Here is a 19,157-nt window from a genome sequence, read left to right on the forward strand (position 1 = left end):
ATAAAACATAATACAAAAAAAATTAGTTAAAAAAAAAAACCAAGCAAATAAAAATACACTGTCAACTATCAAGGATAGTTCACATAGTTGGAAAGAGTTTATTGATAAGTGACATGGGGTACACAAGGGATAAACCCGAAAACATAACTCATTTTTTAGGAGTTCCACTAGTCCTACGTACAATCTGTGCTCTACTTTCATCTCTGTACAAGCCTCTTAACTCCAGCAGCACCAACCTTATAGAGAATAAGAAACAGGGTGGGGGAAAGTGTTTTGTGTTTGTAGAATTCTTGAAGAGGGTGCTTAATAACAGGAGATGTTGCTTATAGCTTCATGGGCAACAAACTCCCATCAAACTACAGCTTTTGGCTTGCTGAAGCCATCTTTTCAATCAAGATGAAGAGATCTGTTGTTGAAGTTTGCTCATAAGATTTCATGCATTCAAATCCCATCAAAAGATTTTATGATCAATAAGGGCAAGAAAAAACAATATAGCAATCATGTGTTTTTTTTCTCTCTCTCAAGCCTTCTGAACTACACGAGAAGAAACTCCATGCAGAAGTCTGACAAACCCCAAGAAACTAAGCTTCCCATCTGAGTGTCTTATCCAATCCTGGAGAACAAGATGAATAGGTACTGATGGGCTAAGCCCAAGTTCCTGAAATAAATCAAATTGAAAAAGCTTAGTACCATATACATATGGCATATTGCTGATCAAGAATCTCATTTAAGGTAATAAGTCATGTTGATCAAATGAAGAGAAGAACTAAGAAGACGGCTAGTGAGAATTCATCAGAAGGACATGCAAAAACTAATTCATCATAACCAAGAATTTGATAACCACTTGTGTTATCTCTCAATAGGTCCTTGGTTCTAATCCTACCAAAATAAAATTCACAAACTACTAAACCACTCCCGATTTGGTGAAATACGGGCAATCCTTGTACTATTGATACATTAGAAGAGGCGTACCGAGGCAAGCTCTTCAATCATAATTGGTCTATTTCCATCCTTTTCAAACACATCATAGGCACGCCTTGCATGTTGCTCCCAGCTCTCCATTCCCTCTAGTTGATGGACACTTATAGCAGCAGCACAAAATTCCTCAAAATCCAATTTTCGATATTGGATTGAACTAACCTGTGACACGAATAGTAACAATTCACTTTCCAGGATGCAAGTTTGTTAGAAGCTGTTATTAAAAGTTATAATCCCTCATAGACTTACCATGTTCACATAATCTAGGACCCGTGAATCCTTTGAGGCATCAGTGGCGCTCCTTAAAACAGCCTGCTAAGTTAAATGTTAATGGCTTAAAGTTATTTGGAAAAAAAAAAAAAAAAAGTATAAAAACTTTCGACATGTGCTGACCGTCTTGAAGTTCTGCATAGAGATTAACCCATTTTTGTTTGGGCCTAATATAGTAAATTGTTCTCTGAGATAAGCTAGCTGCGCTAATGTTAATGTCTTTGCAAGAGCCTGCCAAAATGACAAAACTTAAATCAAAATATACCCATGTCTTCAACATGAATTACAGAAGGTTACATCAAGAAACATAAATAGTTTATTACACATGACGACAAGCAAGTTCACAAAACTCTCATACTTATGCTCGACTTGTCAATAAATTACGTAAATACATAAATGCTCATTATTGTCTCCACGTTACTAGATCAGCCAGATGATATCTCTCAGATTCTCACTCTCACTATTATCATAACTGTTTTCCTTTTGGAAGGGGAGGCTACATCCTCACTCATGTTTCTACCACGTTTAGCAATCAATTTTTTCTCCTTATTTCCTCCTTTTCCTTTCTTTTGGATCTTCTCCCTATTAGCAATTTATCATAGTTGCTAGTGAATTTATTTTGGGTCATCAATCACCATAGACAACCCAGAAGTTGAACATATCCAAAATAACAAGCATGTTCAAATTTAAAGTTTGACCAAACCCAACTAATGGTTACAAAGATATACTAATTACTGGAACTCAGCAAGTTGTAGTAATCATTGACTAAGAACAGAAAATGAAAGAAGCCTTACCCAGTAGATATATTACATTATCTGTTAATACTTAATAGATCAAGAAGAGAGATCCAAACTCAATATTGAGATATAACAACGAAGGGGGCAAAGCATAAGCAATAATAAATGATCAGACACAACATTACATACCCCTAATGCTGATTTGCGTAAAGAAGATGAGCAAATATAAGCTTTAACAAGCTTGTGGATTATCATATCAAAAGGTATCTTCGTATCATCACAATGATTTGCCAGCCACGGATGACCTAAGCATAAAATCAAGCCATAAGCAAGAGAATTCACGAGGTTATAAAATGAAATGTTAATACCATACACCACTCATGGGAAATAGAACACATACTGAGAGCCTGAGCTGCCGTTAGTCTTTTACGATAATCCTTATTCAACAGCTTCTTTACAAAATCTATAGCATCAGCTGATAAAGAAGGCCAAGGAGCTTCATCAAAACCTGGATCTGCCTTCAGGACAGCCCGAAATATGCCAGATTCTGTCCGGGCCCAAAAAGGTCGGCTTCCACATAAAAGAATATAAGCAATTACACCAATGCTCCACATATCTGCTTCTGTCCCATAAGATCTATGCAAAACTTCAGGAGCTACATAATATGCACTTCCCACAATATCATTCAACCTCTCATCTGCAAAAATTTCTGATTGTTAGCCCTGATTGTTTTATTTTCTGTTAAGAAATCAGAAAAAATATATAGATTAGGCAATAGGCCTGACCTGGCTTTACATAGTCAGACAGTCCAAAATCAATGGCTTTCAGTGTGGAATTTTCTTCCTTAGATGAAAAAAGAAAATTCTGCAACAGAAAACCAGCCTTCTTAATTAGGAGGAAAACAGTATAGCATGCCAAAATGAAAGAGTAATTAATTCTAGGTAAAGAACTACAGAATTGTAACATCCTTTGATTTTTGAATTAACCTTAATACAAACTGTTGTTATTCAGAATGGTTATCAACCTAGAAAGAATGAACACATATAAAACAATCTCTAATTGCATGTCTTCACTCAGTAACTCATTTCCTCCCTGGCTTGAAAGTGGTGCAAAAATACTACTTGCTTTTGAATAAATGGAAACCCAAACAAAGATGAAAATAGAATAAATGGAGACCCAAACAAAGATGAAAATAGCCATTGGGAGTATTGCCAAAGAGTAATAAAATAACTATCCAAACAAGTTTGGAGTCCAAGTCGATCAAATCATCTTAAATTTATTTGGTTTTTGAAAAAACTATGCAACATTTTCTAGCACTACCTGTTTGTAAAATGTTTAAAAAATTTGTTAAGCATGCTAAAGAGAGGATAGAGACGATATCGATAATCATAAACACTTTAGAGTAACTAATATGAAAATGCAAATTTCAGTAACTAAACTACCTAGAAACTTTCCAGATAACTGTTTTCCTTTCTGACTAATTTTCAGCAAAGCTGAAAATTTTCCTAGCCTTGCCAGTGCAGTAATGAAATTAAATATAAAACGTTATCAATGATATCATCAATTGGAGGACACTATACTAGCTTCAGCCAGACTTCTCACATAATCCTGAATAGTTTTCTCAGCTAAGGATTGATTAGCTTTATGACCTAATTACCTCTGGCTTGAGATCACGGTGAACAACGCCCTGCAGATGACAGTAAGCTACCACACTCAATATCTGAATCATAACAACCTTGGCATCCTCTTCTGAGTACTTTCCACCCCTATAGATCATAATTAAATATGTGCCAATCAGAATGTCTTAAATAATGACAACATTAAAATAATGAAATCAGTATGCCTCTTTTTAGTTTCTTTCAATTTTGTGGCACAAAAAAACGAAAATTGGAGAATATGTTTACCTGGAGAGAATCTTATCTAGCAGTTCACCTCCTTTGCATAACCTGAATTGCATAAGATACAGTAGAACATGAGATCCTAATTTACTGATTCAATTAACAACTTTCAATTTCCTGCTTAATCAATACAATATTTCCAAACAATCAGCATTGCACTAATAGTTCCTTAAAAGTACACTTGCGATATAAGGAAAGTCATAGGTTAATTTGCAATAAAACTAATGTATCATGAAAGTTTCACTTTCGCCACTAAATTCATTCAGCTTGGGATTATGTTACTAATTTTTCAGTAGCATCATTGTGAGGGTAAACAAGACAAAAGAAGGTAATATGAACTTACTCCATAACTATATAAACATTATCGTCATCTTCATAGGCTTCATAAAATTGCACCAGATTCTTATGGCCAGTGAGAGCCCGCAATATCTTTACTTCTCTTCTTACATCCTCTATAGCAATTGCTGTTGTCATCTGCAAACATCGCCCATTTTCATAAGAACAAAATCCACATTACTGATTTCTGTAATCAACAGCCAAAAGAAGAACACTGATCACAACTGTAACCCTTACACAAGGCTGGAATGGAAACAAATCTATGGAAGATACTTCCTTGAAAACATAATGGTATTATTTATAAAAAAAAAAAAAAAAAAAGATGCCTGCTAGCTGCTAGAGTCCATGGAAATATCACAATCATATACATCTATGGTTCAAGAATCTCCCGATTAAAATCTAAAGCTAGATTCTCCACAGAGAACACAAGGCATGAAATCCTCACAAACAAATGTTCCCAAGCCATATCCACAAACTTTGCACAACAGTATTTTCCAATAGCAACAGTCCATCACGTAGGAGGTGATAGTAAATGACCAAAAATCTAAAAGTTGCATCTTTTACTACCTTTCATCGCATCATGTCACAGGAATCCAATACCAACAATCCATCATGAATGAAGTGATAGTAAATGACCAAAAATATAAAAGCTGCATCTTTTACCACCATCCATCGCATGAAGTCACGAGAATATACACAAGGTTATCATACCTGTGACTAGCTAGACCACAACTCAATTTAAAACAATAAAAATAAAAAGACTAAAAAAAATATAAAAAAAATAAAAAGTGCAAGTGTTAAATCAGAGACTCAAAGAATGAAGCATTCATCAAAACTGATGATGAGACCTTTGATTTTGGAATGACTTTGACAGCAACCTCATGGCCCTTGAAGCTACCCTTTTTCCCCTTGGCAGAGCAAGTGTAACCAAAATGGCCACGCCCCACTTCTTGTCCAAGCACATAATGAGCTTCAAAGTGCTTAGAGAACCCAAAACTCTTGTCCAACCCAACCTCACACTCACTCCCTTCAGGGATGGAGGCCTCATTAGGCTTCACCGAACCATGGCGGCGAGCTAGCAGCGCCCGAATGTGCTTGGCCGGCGAAGGAGGAGGGAAGGGGCGCTTGAAGATCCGCAAAGGGGTTGAGCTCACGCTCGAATTCGCCGGTGAGTTCTTGAAGAGACTTGGCAAGGGGCTAGGGCTGTAAAATGGAAACTTTGAGGATTTGGTGCTGTGGGAACTTGGTGGAAGTGCCAGCACCTCTTTGTCACCATTGAATACTACTGAGTTTTCTCCTTCAGTTTTTGAGGTTTCAATGGGTTTTCCATGACAGAGTCCCATGAAAGCAAAAAACAAATAAAAATAAAAAATACCCAGAAGACAGAGATGACAAAACTATGAAAAAGTTCAGATTTTGAAGCTGTTTGGAAGAAATTGGAATTGAAATTCAAAGGGGGAAATAAAGGGGGTAACTTGTGTTCAGGATTTCCTCAGGGAAGTGAATTTTGTTTTTTGTTTTTTTTTTAATTTTTTTGGGTTGATCAGTGGAACCCAGAAAAGATCAGGACATGCATTTCCTGAATCAAAATGAGAAATCTAAGATGGGGGGGTTTGGACAATGTAAAATATTGAAGAGAGCAAGTAGATTTTTGAAACTAAGAAAATGATCCACCAGAGAGGAAAAACCTACAAGAATTCACCTAAAGAAGAAGCAATCTGTGACTAGAACAGGGAAGGAATATGATGGGATAATGGAAACTCAAGCCAAGAAAACTTAGTTGAAAAAAAATTCCAACTGGAATGAAGGAGTTGGAAGGGGGAGAATAAAATGAGCAAAAGTGAGGCAAAGATGCTTAGCAGAGTCTGCAAGAAAAAGAAAAGAAAAGAAACCAATCCTCCTTTTTTTGCTTTTTGTAAGACTCTTTTTTATTATTATTATTATTTTCTGCTACCTATTGTTAAAAGTTTTGTAGGGAAAAAAATTTATTTAATGTTTTTTAATAAATTAATTACGTATTTATTACAGTTTTAGAAATAATTACACATTTATTACATAATAAGATGTCAATTTTGGGCGTCACCAATGACGCCAATTTTGGGAGTCACCAATGACGCATAAATTGGGCGTCACTCAAGAGACAATCACGCCTAAATTTAGGCGTCACTCATCAGGTGTTGACACGTGTAATATTTTTTTTCAAAAAAAAAATAATTTAATCACAAAACTTCTGAAAGCCATAACTTTTGACTCGGGTATCAAATCAGGTATTCTTTTTTTGATTCCACATTACTTTTCGAGATCTACGCAATGACATCTCATTTGACATATTTTATTTCTCACAAACACAATTTAAATTTGCAAGGGGTTTGTGATTTAATATAAAAAAATAAATAAAATTTTGATTAGTGATTTAAAATTTTTTTTATAATAATTTTTTTTATCATACCAAAAATTTGGTTTGTGATTTAAATTAAAAATAAAAATTATTCTTAATAAGGAAAACAAAATAAAGATTTGATTTGTGATTTAAACTAAAAAATCAATTTGAAAAATCTGTAGAAATAAAGAAAATAATTAAATAAATATTCTAAATCTCTAAGGAAGAAGGATATTATTTTTGAAATTAACGATTAATGCTATAAACTTCTGGGTTATTATTCGTGGTCTGAAATTAATGATGGCTTATGAATGTTTTTAAAAAAAAAATTTACCTAAATTAGGCGTGATTGGTGACGTGTTAGGTGTTGACACGTGTCACATTTTTAAACTCAGAAGCCTCTGAGTTCTGGGTTTGTGAGTTAATATCAAAAATAAATCAAGATTTGATATGTGACTTAAATTAAAAAAATAAATTTTTTATTTTTATTATAAAAAAAATTTGGTTTGTAATTTAAATTAAAAATAACAATTATTATTAATAAGAAAAACAAAATAAAGATTTGATTTGTTATTTAAACTCAAAAATCAATTTGAAAAATCTGTATTAATAAAGAAAATAATTACATAAATATTCTAAATCTCTAAGGAAGAAGGATTTTATTTTTGAAAAACATTCATAAGCCATCATTAATTTCAGACTACGAATCAAATCACAAATCAAATCTTTATTTATTTTTTTATATTAAATCACAAACCAAGAACTCAGAGGCTTCTGGGTTTAACCGCTCTTATAGTATCATTCTTGCAAATTTAAATTATGTTTGTAAGAAATAAAATATATCAAATGAGATGTTATTGCGTAGATCTCGAAAAGTTATGTGAAATCAAAAAAAGAATTACCTGATTTGGATATCCGAGTCAAAAGTTACGGCATTCAGAAGTTTATGATTAAATTATTATTATTTTTGGAAAAAAAAATATGACACGTGTCAACACCTGATGAGTGACGCTCAAATTTAAGCGTGATTGTCTCTTGAGTGACGCCAAATTTAGACGTCATTGGTGACGCCCAAAATAGATGTCTTATTATACAATAAATATGTAATTATTTTTAAAACTATAATAAATACGTAATTAATTTATTACAAACATTAAATAAATTTTTTTGCCAAACCACGAAGAAATACACTTTATTGGAGAGAGCAGTGTATAGTGATGGTTTCTTCTCTAATAATAATGGTGAGTGGGGTTGGTTTTGGATCCTTCCAGCCTGTCCTTATTGATCCCCCCCAAAAAAAAAAAACTAGGATGTATCCGTTTCATATTAGAAGAATGTAGCAAGGAGTTAAGGAACTCAGGGCTGTGTATTTAACCTCTGATGTTTGACTTCCTTTTGTTAGCCTATGAAAGATTGTCTTTTTCTGCTTTGAATTTTTTTAGTTTTTTCATGGTGGGTCTGTTTTTTTGCCAATAAGTGACTTGAGATCTGAGAACAAACATTTCAAGTTAAGGGAAAATTGAAGCTGAAATCATATCAATTTGGTGATTTGTTTTCATGGCATTGTATTCATTTGTTATGTCAGACAGATTGAAAGCTTTTTTTGAGTCCGTTAATTTTTTAATGTTTTGTAGTGTTACGTAATTATACATTGACTAAATATTCTTTGAGTCCCTCATAAAAAATATAGTCGTTACTTTAGTTTTTTATAAAAATAAATTAATCTTGAGGTCTTTCAGAAATTTAAAGTGAATCTATTTTAGTCCTTTGATGGACTAATATGAGTTTTTTTTAAATTTGTAAGGAACTACAATTTTAACTAAATGAATTTATTTTGAATTTCTTATAAACTTCGAGACTAATTTTTCTTTTTAAGAGAATAAAGTAAAAACCGTATTTTTCGGATCCAAAAGACTATTTAATCTTATACATTGAAGAGTAACAAGCGAATGGAATGTTCATAGCACGGAAGAACACTTAATGTCAGAAAACTAGCGGCAATACCCCTTGATAATGATCATACAGTAAGACAACCAACATGAGAACATGTCTAGAATTTCGGATTGAGATCCATCCATGTTAGTTACTAACATGTTAAAAGGAGAACAATACACAAAAGTAAAATAAATAAACCTTGCACAAATAATAGTGGGAGAGTAACCATTGTGTCACGCATGGCAAAAAAATTTACCAGACTGCTACGTCAACAGTAAATTTTGCCAAAATGCCACGCAGCATATTTCGCTACATTGTGTAGCGAAATATGTTTGCATATAATTTGCTACACAGTGTAGCGAAATATGCCATGTCAGGCTGCACAGTCAGAAAAAATGACACGTGTCAAGCAGACAGAAGTTCGCTACACTGTGTAGCGAATTATGCTTGGATTCTGCCTGCTTGACACGTGTCATTTTTGCTGACTGTGCAGCCTGACATGGCATATTTCGCTACATTGTGTAGCGAATTATATGCAAACATATTTCGCTGCACAATGTAGCGAAATATGCTGCGTGGCATTTTGGCAAAATTTATTGTTGACGTGGTAGTCTGGTAAATTTTTTTGCCAGACGTGACAAAATGGTCACTGTTCCAATAATAGTAAGCTCTGTATGGTTACTTTTGTATCTTTTTCTCGACTAATATAGCATTGTCATATTAACAACATAAGGTGATTCAAATCATACGAGTGATGATAATCATTCTATTTCTTGAAAAGAAATAATTTTTTTTTATTTTTGTGCTTTAGAACATTTTCTACAAAAAAAAAAAATGTGTTTGATAACATGTTCTATTTTTATTTTGAGAATAAAAATTGTGTTTAATAACACAACAAAGAATATAATAAAAAATAATTCATATTAAGCATAAAAAAATCCTAGATCATCACTTTTCTTTTTATATGGTGCGGTGGTGGTTGTGGCATGGAGGTTGTAACGCCTGGCAACTTGCAAGGATCAACGACTGTTTCGTGGAAAACTTTTCAGGAGGTCACCCATCTCAGAATTACCTCAAGTCAAGCACGTTTAACTATGGAGTTCTTCCATTCCGGACTACCGAAAAGTAGATACATCTTGTTAGTATAGGTAGTACTAATTAATTCTTATAAGTTATTTAAAACCGTATCGTCCCATACCAGCACAGTCTCTAGAATCCCTCTCTTTCGGGTGTTGATTCGATTCATTCATGTACTCCCGTCGCTGGAAGCCTGCCAGGAGCCGCTCCTTGTCCATGCCCTTTCGCACCGGCGATCACTCCATGCCCTCGTTAGCGCCTGGGATGTTATAGAGGCAATGGTAGTGGTGGTAGCAGTGGCGTGGTGATAGCATGGTATGGGTGCTGGTGGCACTAATGATGGTGGTGATGTCATGGTAGTAGTGGTAGTGGTGGTGGTATCATGGTAGTAATAGTGGTAGTGTCGTGGTAGTAATAATGGTGGTGGTGACGGCAATGGCTGAGATGATGGTGCTGGTTGTTGGTAGTGGTGATGATGGTAGTGGTGATGATGGTAGTGGTGGAGAATGATTGAAAGAGACAAGTGTTTCTCATTTTGTGCCCGGGAACAAAAAAACAAAAACAAAAAAACGATTCTTATTTCTATTCCCCTGCACAAAAATTAAATCGATTGATCCCGGGAACAAAATAATAAACCAATTTTATCAAATGTGTTTTCTATTCATTTCTATTCCCGGGAACAGAAATTAAAAAAAAAAAAAAAAAAAACTGTATCCGGAAAGGTTGTCATGCACACCCTTACTAACAAAAGGTAAAAACGGAGGAGAGAAGCCATCCCACAAGCTTACAAGGATTACTCTCATATCCTTAGCAGACGGAACAAAACTGCTTTTCAAAGAGAATATTATTCCATCAAGAGGAGATATTTGTTTTAAACATGGGTTTGATTCACACTCTATGTTCTGAGAAATATTTAACATCTGAATTACCTTACTATGACACGTCCTTACGAATCTTTCTTAGTAAATGTAGTTAATGAACTCACATCATTGCCTCAATATTCTCATTAAGATGTAGTGTTACATAGGCAAAAAAATTAAAATATTACTATTTTAATAAATAATTACGGATAGGTGGCAGTTTGGATATTATTTTCGAATATGTAGCACTTACTCACGCCCAAAATGGGCGGGACAATTCACGCCCAAGTTAGGCGTGAATAATTCACGCCAAAAATAGGCGTGACAATTCACGCCCAGGCCAGGCGTGAATTCCTTGGCCTATAAACCCCCCCCCCCCCCCCCCCAAATTTTCATTTTTCTATGTCATACCTTCTCTCTAAAGTTGGCATGACTTCTCTCTAGATTATTTGTGGAGCATTTTGCGCGGCGAAGCCCTGTCGAACAAGTAAGTCTTCATATCTGCTTTATCAATTTTTTAAATATAATATTATACATGTTATAATAGTAATTTAGGGTGTTGCACATATAACTGTTATTATAGTGATCTAGGAATATGTTAAAGTAGTGTCTTAAACCCTAGAAATATATTAGTGACTTAGGAATATATTAATGACCTAGGAATATTGTACACATGTCATTTAATATTTTTTGTAACACATGTAATTTAATATTTTTTGTAACACATGTAAATTAATACTTTTTGTAACACATGTAATTTAATAATATTTTTTGTAACACATGTAATTTAATATTTTTTATAACACATGTAATTAGCGTAATGACTTTTGAATATATTAAGTAAACCAATTAATTTGTTATTGTGTATAGTACACTATTATGGCTCACTCGTCATCGTCTGAGTTACCTCGGTCTACATCTGATACTGAGGCTCAGGCCGAGCCTGCGGATCCCAGGACACACGTGCTTCCAGGACCATACAGTTGGGACGTACTTAGGAGGTACACGCAGCGCACACATGTTTCGCAGCTTGTGTGGAATGAGGAGAAGTGTCGCCAGTGCAAGACTAGACGTGGTAAGATGCAGGGGGGCCATCTCTTGATGCTATTCCTGACATTATGGCAGACTACCTGCAGCAGGCTGGCTTCCTACATGTCACACGCATGTGACATATTCAGGTACGCATATAAGAAAGTACAAGTGATGAAACTTTTAATATCATAATAAATGTGAAAAACTTAGTGTACTTTATAAGTTGGTTTATTTTGATAGTTTGTCTGCATTTGTTTCATATTGATCCCATGCTGATCAGTGCTCTGGTGGAGAGGTGGAGACCAGAAACACATACGTTCCACATGACCCAGAGCGAGATGACCATTACGTTGCAGGATGTTGCGGCTATATTAGGTTTGCCGACTGAAGGGAGAGTAGTTACGGGTGTTACATCTACGGACTGGCGGGTCCTGTGCCAGGAGGTGCTTGGTCACGCCCTCCTCGGTTCAGAGCAGCCTTACGGGGATGTTAAGCTCTCATACTTAGATAGACATTATGCCCATTGGGGTGCAATTGTTGCAGATCCACATCAGGTTATATTTTTTACTAAGGCGCACATTGCGCGTGTGTTAGGGCCATGGCTTCTTTGCGACAAATCTGGAGGTAGCGTCGTCGGATGTCGCTATATTGCGTTGCTTGCAGGAGATTTTGGAGAGATTGGACAATACAGTTGGGGATCTGTTGTTCTCGCACATTTGTTTAGACAATTGTGCGAGCTTACTGACCCCCGCAAATCAGACATGAGTGGGTGTCATATACTACTGCATATATGGGCCAGGACCAGGTTTCCACCAATTGCTCCTCCTCTTCCTCAGCCTACTCACCCAGATTGGCACTACGGGCACCGGTATGTGTCATTTGTATATCTTATTTCGTTAATTTTTCTATAACAATCATATTAGTACTCTTGCATATGTTTCATTTGGATAACAGATTTAATGGTTTAGCCCGCTTTAAACCACAACATCAGCTTCTATATCGGGGGACTCTAGACACGTTATGCAGGCACGAGGTATGTTATAGTTTTCTTGGAGAATTTATGATTATTATTTTGTCTAGTTGCCAGATACAGTTGTTATGGAAATTCATTGTATTTTTTGTAGGTCATTTGGTAGCCGTACGACGACTATAATTTCTTGGGCATACTTGCAGATGAGTGATATCTTTGGTTGGCTAAGACACCGATTATATGTTTTCATACAGTTGAGCACTGCCAACCAGATAGATGCTTGAGACAGTTTAGTTTGGATCAGCCAATACCTTTGAGGCCTAGAAAGCTCAAAGGGGTTCATGATCACACGCTTCGAGGTATATTGGTGTGCATGTGGCCATATCTAAGTCCATCCACATCATATGCACGCATCCACTTTTCCTTTGGAATCTGATCAATCCAATCTGCAATCTCAGGACTAGTATCACGAAATTTTGCAAAGGCTATATCGAAATCAACCTTAGAAGGAGTATAACCTGAAAAGATAATGACAATTAATAAGCTACGTATATACAGTAATACTGTCAAATGAGACATAAAAAAGATGTCACTCATACCCAAATTCATAATCGTCTTCTTCAATTTTTTGTTCCTGAACTTTTGATTACTTGCAATATGGCGAAGGCAAAACACATGATGGGCATGTGGTGGCTGCCAACCACGATGATTCTCCACAACAGATAATATGCTTCGATGGCGATCTGAAATTAGACATATGTTTTGCTTTTGCGTGACATGACGACGAATGTTATCAAGGAAGTACTCTCATGCTTCCAAAGTCTCGCCTTCAACAATTGCAAATGCTAGTGGCAAACATTCAGCATTTCCATCCTGAGCTGTGGCAATCAATAATTTCCCTTTATACTTACCATATAAATGAGTGCCATCGATTTAAATTATTGGTTTGCAAAAGTTGAAAGCCTCGCAACATTGTCTATAAGTCCAAAAAATGCGATGAAACATACATTTTTCACGAACCAGTCGGTGAGCAACAAAATCATATGTTTGAATATTATAAACAGAACCTGGAGAAAAGCGAAGCATATATTCACACCACCTTGGCAAAAATGCATAAGACTCCTCCCAATCACCATACATGATCGCAATTGCTTTCTGTTTTGCATACCATGCCTTTCTCTATGAAACTTTGAAACCATACGCATGGGTGATCCTCTCCTGAACAAGTGAAATTGAGATTGATGGCTCCTCTCGTATCATTCCTAACAATCATATTGTAGGTAGACATTAAACCTTATTCATCTGACTATAACACACAAAAGAATGATAAAATAATCAAATAATATACCTAGTACAAGTGAAGCAATCACATCAGCATCCAGCTGTCTATGACCCTCAGAAATATGCTAATTCAAGCAATTGTGGTCTCCACCCCATTTAGTAACCATCCATTTTTCACCGTACGTCGGTTTTATTACCCTAACCCTCCACGGGCAACCCTGTTCATACACACAACATTTCATACTTAATTTGGTAGGCGTTCTCTCAAGGACGAGCGCTTCTTGATGCTCTTTCATTCGATTTCTCTTGATTGCCATCTGCGCCTCTTTTTTTGATTCAAATTCTTGCTTAACATACAACTTGTTACCTATTATCCATTGACCATTAATTGAACCTGAGCCTGAGCCAGAACTTGAACCCTCGTTATAAGAATCTTGTTCCCTCGGATGATCCCAATCAATGTATGTGTAGTGTGGAATTTCTTTCCAAAATGGAACAACATCGTCACCTGCATGTAAGAAATTAAACAAATTTACAAAAAGCTGCAAATATAAACGTATACTTTAATTGTTTACTGATATACCTTCTGAAATTGGCGGTAACTGAGTGGACGCGACGTCATGATGTTCCTGGACATGAGACTCTCCCATTGCATTATATTCTAGGATTTGAGTTTCAGGAATACCACATTCATCATCGTTGTCTGAAGTGCTAGCATCCTCAGCAAGAAGTTGATCTTCCATTGCAATATTTTTCATCATCGTCATCATCACCATCAACTTCCATAACCCAGGTAGGGTCATTTTCTCCTTCGACAGACAGATTAACAACTGGAGCAGCAGATGATGATGCATTATGTGCAAAATCTAAATCAACTGACCTCATGGGTAAAGCAGCACCCTCTGCTTTGGCAATATCCACGTATAACTCTAAAAAATCTTTCCTTGACTGGTTGAAAAACTCTCTGATTACCATTTCTACGTCTTCATCGTCAACAACTTGCATACTAATGTATTGTGATTCACACCATATTCTTGCAGTGACCATATTGATAGATTGCTTACCTTCAAACGCTAACTTTTGACAAATTTTTTGATGTAGTTCGCTGACTGTTGAGTTCCGCATGATACGTGTTGGCCTTTTCTCGCCTTCAAAAATGACACCACGTCGACCTTCCATTTTCCTACCATTATAATATAAAATAACACGAACTAAATCAGAATGTGAACTCATTCTTAACTATATTAATAAAAAAACACAAAACAAAGTATGCATAAGCAAGTGAGACTGTATCGAAGACTAAGAAGTTAAGATGTAGAAGAGTTGTGATGAATGTGGAGATGATAGGTGTTTATATAAGAAAAATCAGAGCCATTCACGCCTAGAATGGGCAGGAGAGGGGCTTGATTCACGTCCAGATGAGGCTGGAATATGCAGCGATTCACGTCTGCATCGGGCGTGATTAGTCACGCCTATTTTAGGCGTGAATGCCACGTAATTCATGCCTTATTTGAGCGTGAATTGTCCCGCCCTTTTTGGGCGTGAATGACTGCTACTGATTCGAAAATAGTATCCAAACTGTCATGTATCCGTAATTATTTATTAAAATAGTAATATTTTAATTTTTTTTGCCGTGTTACATATGTTAAGATATCTAAAAAAGACTTTGGGAAACAAGATTCTTTATAAAGGTCATGGCTACGGTAAAATTACAAGGTTACTACTCTATACATATTGGATAGGGTGTCCTATAGATAAAAAATCATAGGTTATTGCATGTTCCTCGAAGGAAATTTGATAACTTGAAAAGGCAAGAAGCAAGATATAGTAATAAGGTAAAGTGTAAAGTTTGAATATCGAGCAATAGCCTAAACTTCCTATAATATTATGGTGTATCATTTACTTAATGAGATTGGATTCAAGGTGGCTTCACTTATGCAATTATGTTGTGATAACCAGATTGCCCTTGACACTACCAAGAACCTTCTTTTCTACAAAAGGACAAAACACATAGAAGCCAATTACCATGTAATTTGAAAAAAGATTCAACAAAGACTTATATACATGGAAAATTTTAGGATTGGACAATAAATTGCTAACGTAACATTCTTTCCTAAGCACTTAGTCCATCATCACTTAAGTACAAGTAGATCTTTACCCTTGCCATTTAAGTCAATTTCCAATTAGTTTTAAATTATGTAGCTAATTGATTACCTATTGACTATGATCAAGTGCTTCATAGGCTTGGTTAATCTAACATAGTCAGTATCCACCATCTATATATAAGTATGATTTCACTTGTCTAACTTTGGGAATTGATTCTTTTTTGTCTCATTTAACAGAAGTTACATGAAACAATATCAATCATCCAATCAACAAAAATGGGGAAACGATAATCATTAATTTGTCTACAGATAATTAAAATATCTCACATGACTTGTTCATATTAAATGAGATACAAGATTATACATTCTCATAAACTTTTCATTCAACTCCTGATTCAAATTTCAGTTTGATCAATATATTTTAGTTGAAAGTAAATAGGAAGTTATTTTTCTTTTAAAACAGACCCTACCTGACGAAAATTTCATTCAACTACATAGACCCTAGCTAGCATGGTCCCAAAATGCATGTGTCACATGTAATTGTTGGCTGCATTTGATTTCGAATAGATCTTGCACCATAGTTGGTGCAGCTACTTTTTAAGTTACTATATAAAGACTTCAGAAGGATCGGTTGACAAACTAAAGAATGAAAAAACAAATAATAATAATCGCAATCATAAAAACTTAAAAAATCCACTGTCTTTGACAAGCATGGTCTTTGAGCATCTCTTTATCCTTTCAAACTTTAATTTTTTTCCTACTATTGCTAGTAGTTGGAGTTTTCTTTACCCCTAATATACTTTTACTATTATGATTTCTTTATCTCGTGCATCTGATTCCATGATCGAGTACATTCATATATAAAAATGTTGATGACTTAAGCCATACATAACTCTATATATTTAGCATACCTTATCCAACAAAACAAACCACGATGATGGCATTTGCATATATAAAGAGAAACCCAAAACATAACATATATTGTAGCTAGGGCAACTTTTTGGGTACCTATCAAGCATCATATGCTCTTTATTTTTTGTGGTACGAGCTCTGTGAATGGCCCAAAGCTTTTATGACATTTAAATTCTGTGTTCGCCATTTCTTGCCACAGGAAACACACAAAAAGAAGTCCATTTATCTTCGTAAAGTTAAGGGGAATAGTATATATTCCTTGAGCACAAAGCTTTTACTCCTTTCTTTTCCTTTCTTTTTTTCTGTCCATTTTTCTATTTATTTTAAATAAAAGCACAAATCTTTCAATTATGATTCTATATTGTTCATGTTTGGAAACGAGGCCTCTAAAGGTTTAAAAAATTCGATGTCCTCGAAAAACAACGTTTTTGGAGCCTCGGTTTAAGGGATTTTAGTATTGTAGAATAAGAATATATACAGTATTATATACAATATATATATATATATATATATATATATATATATATATATATATATATATATATATATATATATATATATACATACACTATTGACTATGTACGCATAGAAGCTACTATATACTAAAAAAATAAGCAAATAGTAAATGATTTGCCGTATAATGAGGCTTTGGTGATGGCAATAATATACTACCATTATGATTAAGTCAGGTTGTCATTTTACAACCAACACATGATTGTTGATGATTTGTCATATAAGGCAATGCATTCGATAAGTCACCTCAATACATAAACAGAAGCTTCGATGTACCAAATCAAAATTCCATTTTAACAAAAAATAATCTGCACAGTGACTCATTTTCCTTACAACTATAAGTTAATTAGGAAATAATAAGAGAAAAATACTAATTCACTATTGTCAGATATGTCTCTTTTATTAAAAAAAATTAAATGCATATAGTTTATGTTTCCAATGAGGTAAGTTAAGCATCCAATCTAAACCGTCAAAATCCGGCAATATGTATAACACGAATTTAATAACTTAATGCTCCAATTCCGATACGGTCACCTTTGACCATGTTATTTAGTAAATATAATATGTTAAAGTGGAGAATTAATTCTTCAATAAAAATATAATTAATGTGAGATTATTTAAGTTCTATAAGTTTAAATTAAATTTTAAAAATATTTTTTGTGTTATATGTGTAACACCATCTTTTTGTAAAAATCCTTATATACTATGTACCAAAAAAAAAAAAAAAAAAATCCTTATATACTATTAGCATTAGTTTTGAGATAAGAAAAGGGAATGATTAATAATCATATAATATCATTTTGCATTATCTAATATTGTATGATTGACCAATTGAGAGAGCCATTATTGCACAACAGACAGTGTTAGGTTCTTTTTGAAGGAAAGAGAGGTGGAAAAGCAAATGCTTTTCTTTTGTGTTTCTCTTTCTGGTTCTCAATCCAAGTTTGACTACCTTCCTTTCTTTGAGGACAAACTAAGGTGGTAAAATACACATTACACACATCTTATTCAATAGAAAATCTCTTGTAGTATAGAGACCAATATAATTTAAAGCTAATCCAAATTTTTTTGTGGCCTTCGTTAATTCTTTAAGTGTCATGTGTAGTCACAACTATCTAGAAAAGCAAAATATTCTCTGAACCATATATGAGAATACATATATTGCATTTGGCAAACTCTTTCATGGCCACTAGATATATAGATGCTATCACAAATATAAGGAAAGGTGAAATACTACAATAATGGCCCTTTCTCTCATAGTGGAGGTTTTTTATTTTTTCAGGAACAAATTAAAGAAATTCTTATTCTTTGATGCCCTCTCCACCCTTTCTTCTTTCCTTTTATGTTTTTTTTTTTCCTTGGTGGTAATAGAATAAAGCTGAATTGTAGAGATGGGAGAAGAAGAATAAAAGTTAGTGTACTTGTTCTCCCGGACCAAGCAAATAAACACACACTCACTACTCATACACTATCTCACATACAAAGGAATTAACACTAGCCAGAGAGTTGCTTTGAATTATTAAACAGGAAAAAAAATGCATATATTAACATGCATGAACATGGAATACAGATGTGTCCAAGGCATAGAATGAAAATCCTAATGAAGACACTAATAACAAATTTGGTCAAATGTTTGTTAAAAACCACATGAATTTTAAGAATCCAATGGCCCAACGCGCTAATCACGACATATATGTAGCTACTAATTAATAATATGATGATCTCTCTCGCTCTCTCTCTCTTTCTAAGTTGGCAAGCAAAAAGGTCTAATTAATAGGATGTCAAACTTTTCCATTTAGAGTTGTTGGGAGAAGGACAAAATGCCTTGGGGGATGTTATTAATTGGAGTGCATATCATAATTAATCATTAATT

The 19,157-nt window shown here is 34.6% G+C and overlaps 2 protein-coding genes across 2 annotated transcripts; one reads left to right on the forward strand and one right to left on the reverse strand.

Moving 5' to 3' along the window:
* Positions 1-78: 78 nt before the first annotated feature.
* Positions 79-6,056, reverse strand: LOC133308196 (CDPK-related kinase 7-like). Its single transcript, XM_061508801.1, has 11 exons — positions 5,068-6,056; positions 4,227-4,357; positions 3,890-3,931; positions 3,643-3,751; positions 2,771-2,849; positions 2,386-2,682; positions 2,175-2,290; positions 1,372-1,479; positions 1,228-1,290; positions 973-1,140; positions 79-658 (listed from the first exon to the last, which is right to left on the reverse strand). Exons 1-11 carry the CDS (start codon positions 5,560-5,562, stop codon positions 521-523), a joined length of 1,746 nt encoding a protein of 581 aa, XP_061364785.1. The 5' UTR covers positions 5,563-6,056; the 3' UTR covers positions 79-520.
* Positions 6,057-11,350: 5,294 nt separating this feature from the next.
* LOC133308203 (serine/threonine-protein phosphatase 7 long form homolog) lies at positions 11,351-12,757 on the forward strand. Its single transcript, XM_061508808.1, has 4 exons — positions 11,351-11,649; positions 11,784-12,371; positions 12,458-12,536; positions 12,728-12,757. The coding sequence occupies exons 1-4, from the start codon at positions 11,351-11,353 to the stop codon at positions 12,755-12,757; spliced, it is 996 nt and encodes a 331-aa protein (XP_061364792.1).
* Positions 12,758-19,157: the final 6,400 nt, after the last annotated feature.

The sequence above is a fragment of the Gastrolobium bilobum genome, unplaced genomic scaffold, assembly GCF_033153095.1.
Source record: "Gastrolobium bilobum isolate Gb01-03AN ecotype WA unplaced genomic scaffold, APGP_CSIRO_Gbil_v1 utg19582, whole genome shotgun sequence".
NCBI lineage: Eukaryota > Viridiplantae > Streptophyta > Magnoliopsida > Fabales > Fabaceae > Gastrolobium > Gastrolobium bilobum.

What these genes read in the sequence shown, in the direction of transcription:
- LOC133308203 (XM_061508808.1), top strand. Translation starts at nt 11,351, where the DNA reads ATGGCTCACTCGTCATCGTCTGAGTTACCTCGGTCTACATCTGATACT. An exon ending in GATTGGCACTACGGGCACCG is followed by an intron (nt 12,372 to 12,457) that starts GTATGTGTCATT and finishes TTTGGATAACAG; the next exon opens with ATTTAATGGTTTAGCCCGCT. An exon ending in ACACGTTATGCAGGCACGAG is followed by an intron (nt 12,537 to 12,727) that starts GTATGTTATAGT and finishes GTTTTCATACAG; the next exon opens with TTGAGCACTGCCAACCAGAT.
- LOC133308196 (XM_061508801.1), bottom strand. Translation starts at nt 5,562, where the DNA reads ATGGGACTCTGTCATGGAAAACCCATTGAAACCTCAAAAACTGAAGGA. An exon ending in AAGTCATTCCAAAATCAAAG is followed by an intron (nt 4,358 to 5,067) that starts GTCTCATCATCA and finishes CGATGTTTGCAG; the next exon opens with ATGACAACAGCAATTGCTAT. An exon ending in AACGGCAGCTCAGGCTCTCA is followed by an intron (nt 2,291 to 2,385) that starts GTATGTGTTCTA and finishes TTTTATGCTTAG; the next exon opens with GTCATCCGTGGCTGGCAAAT.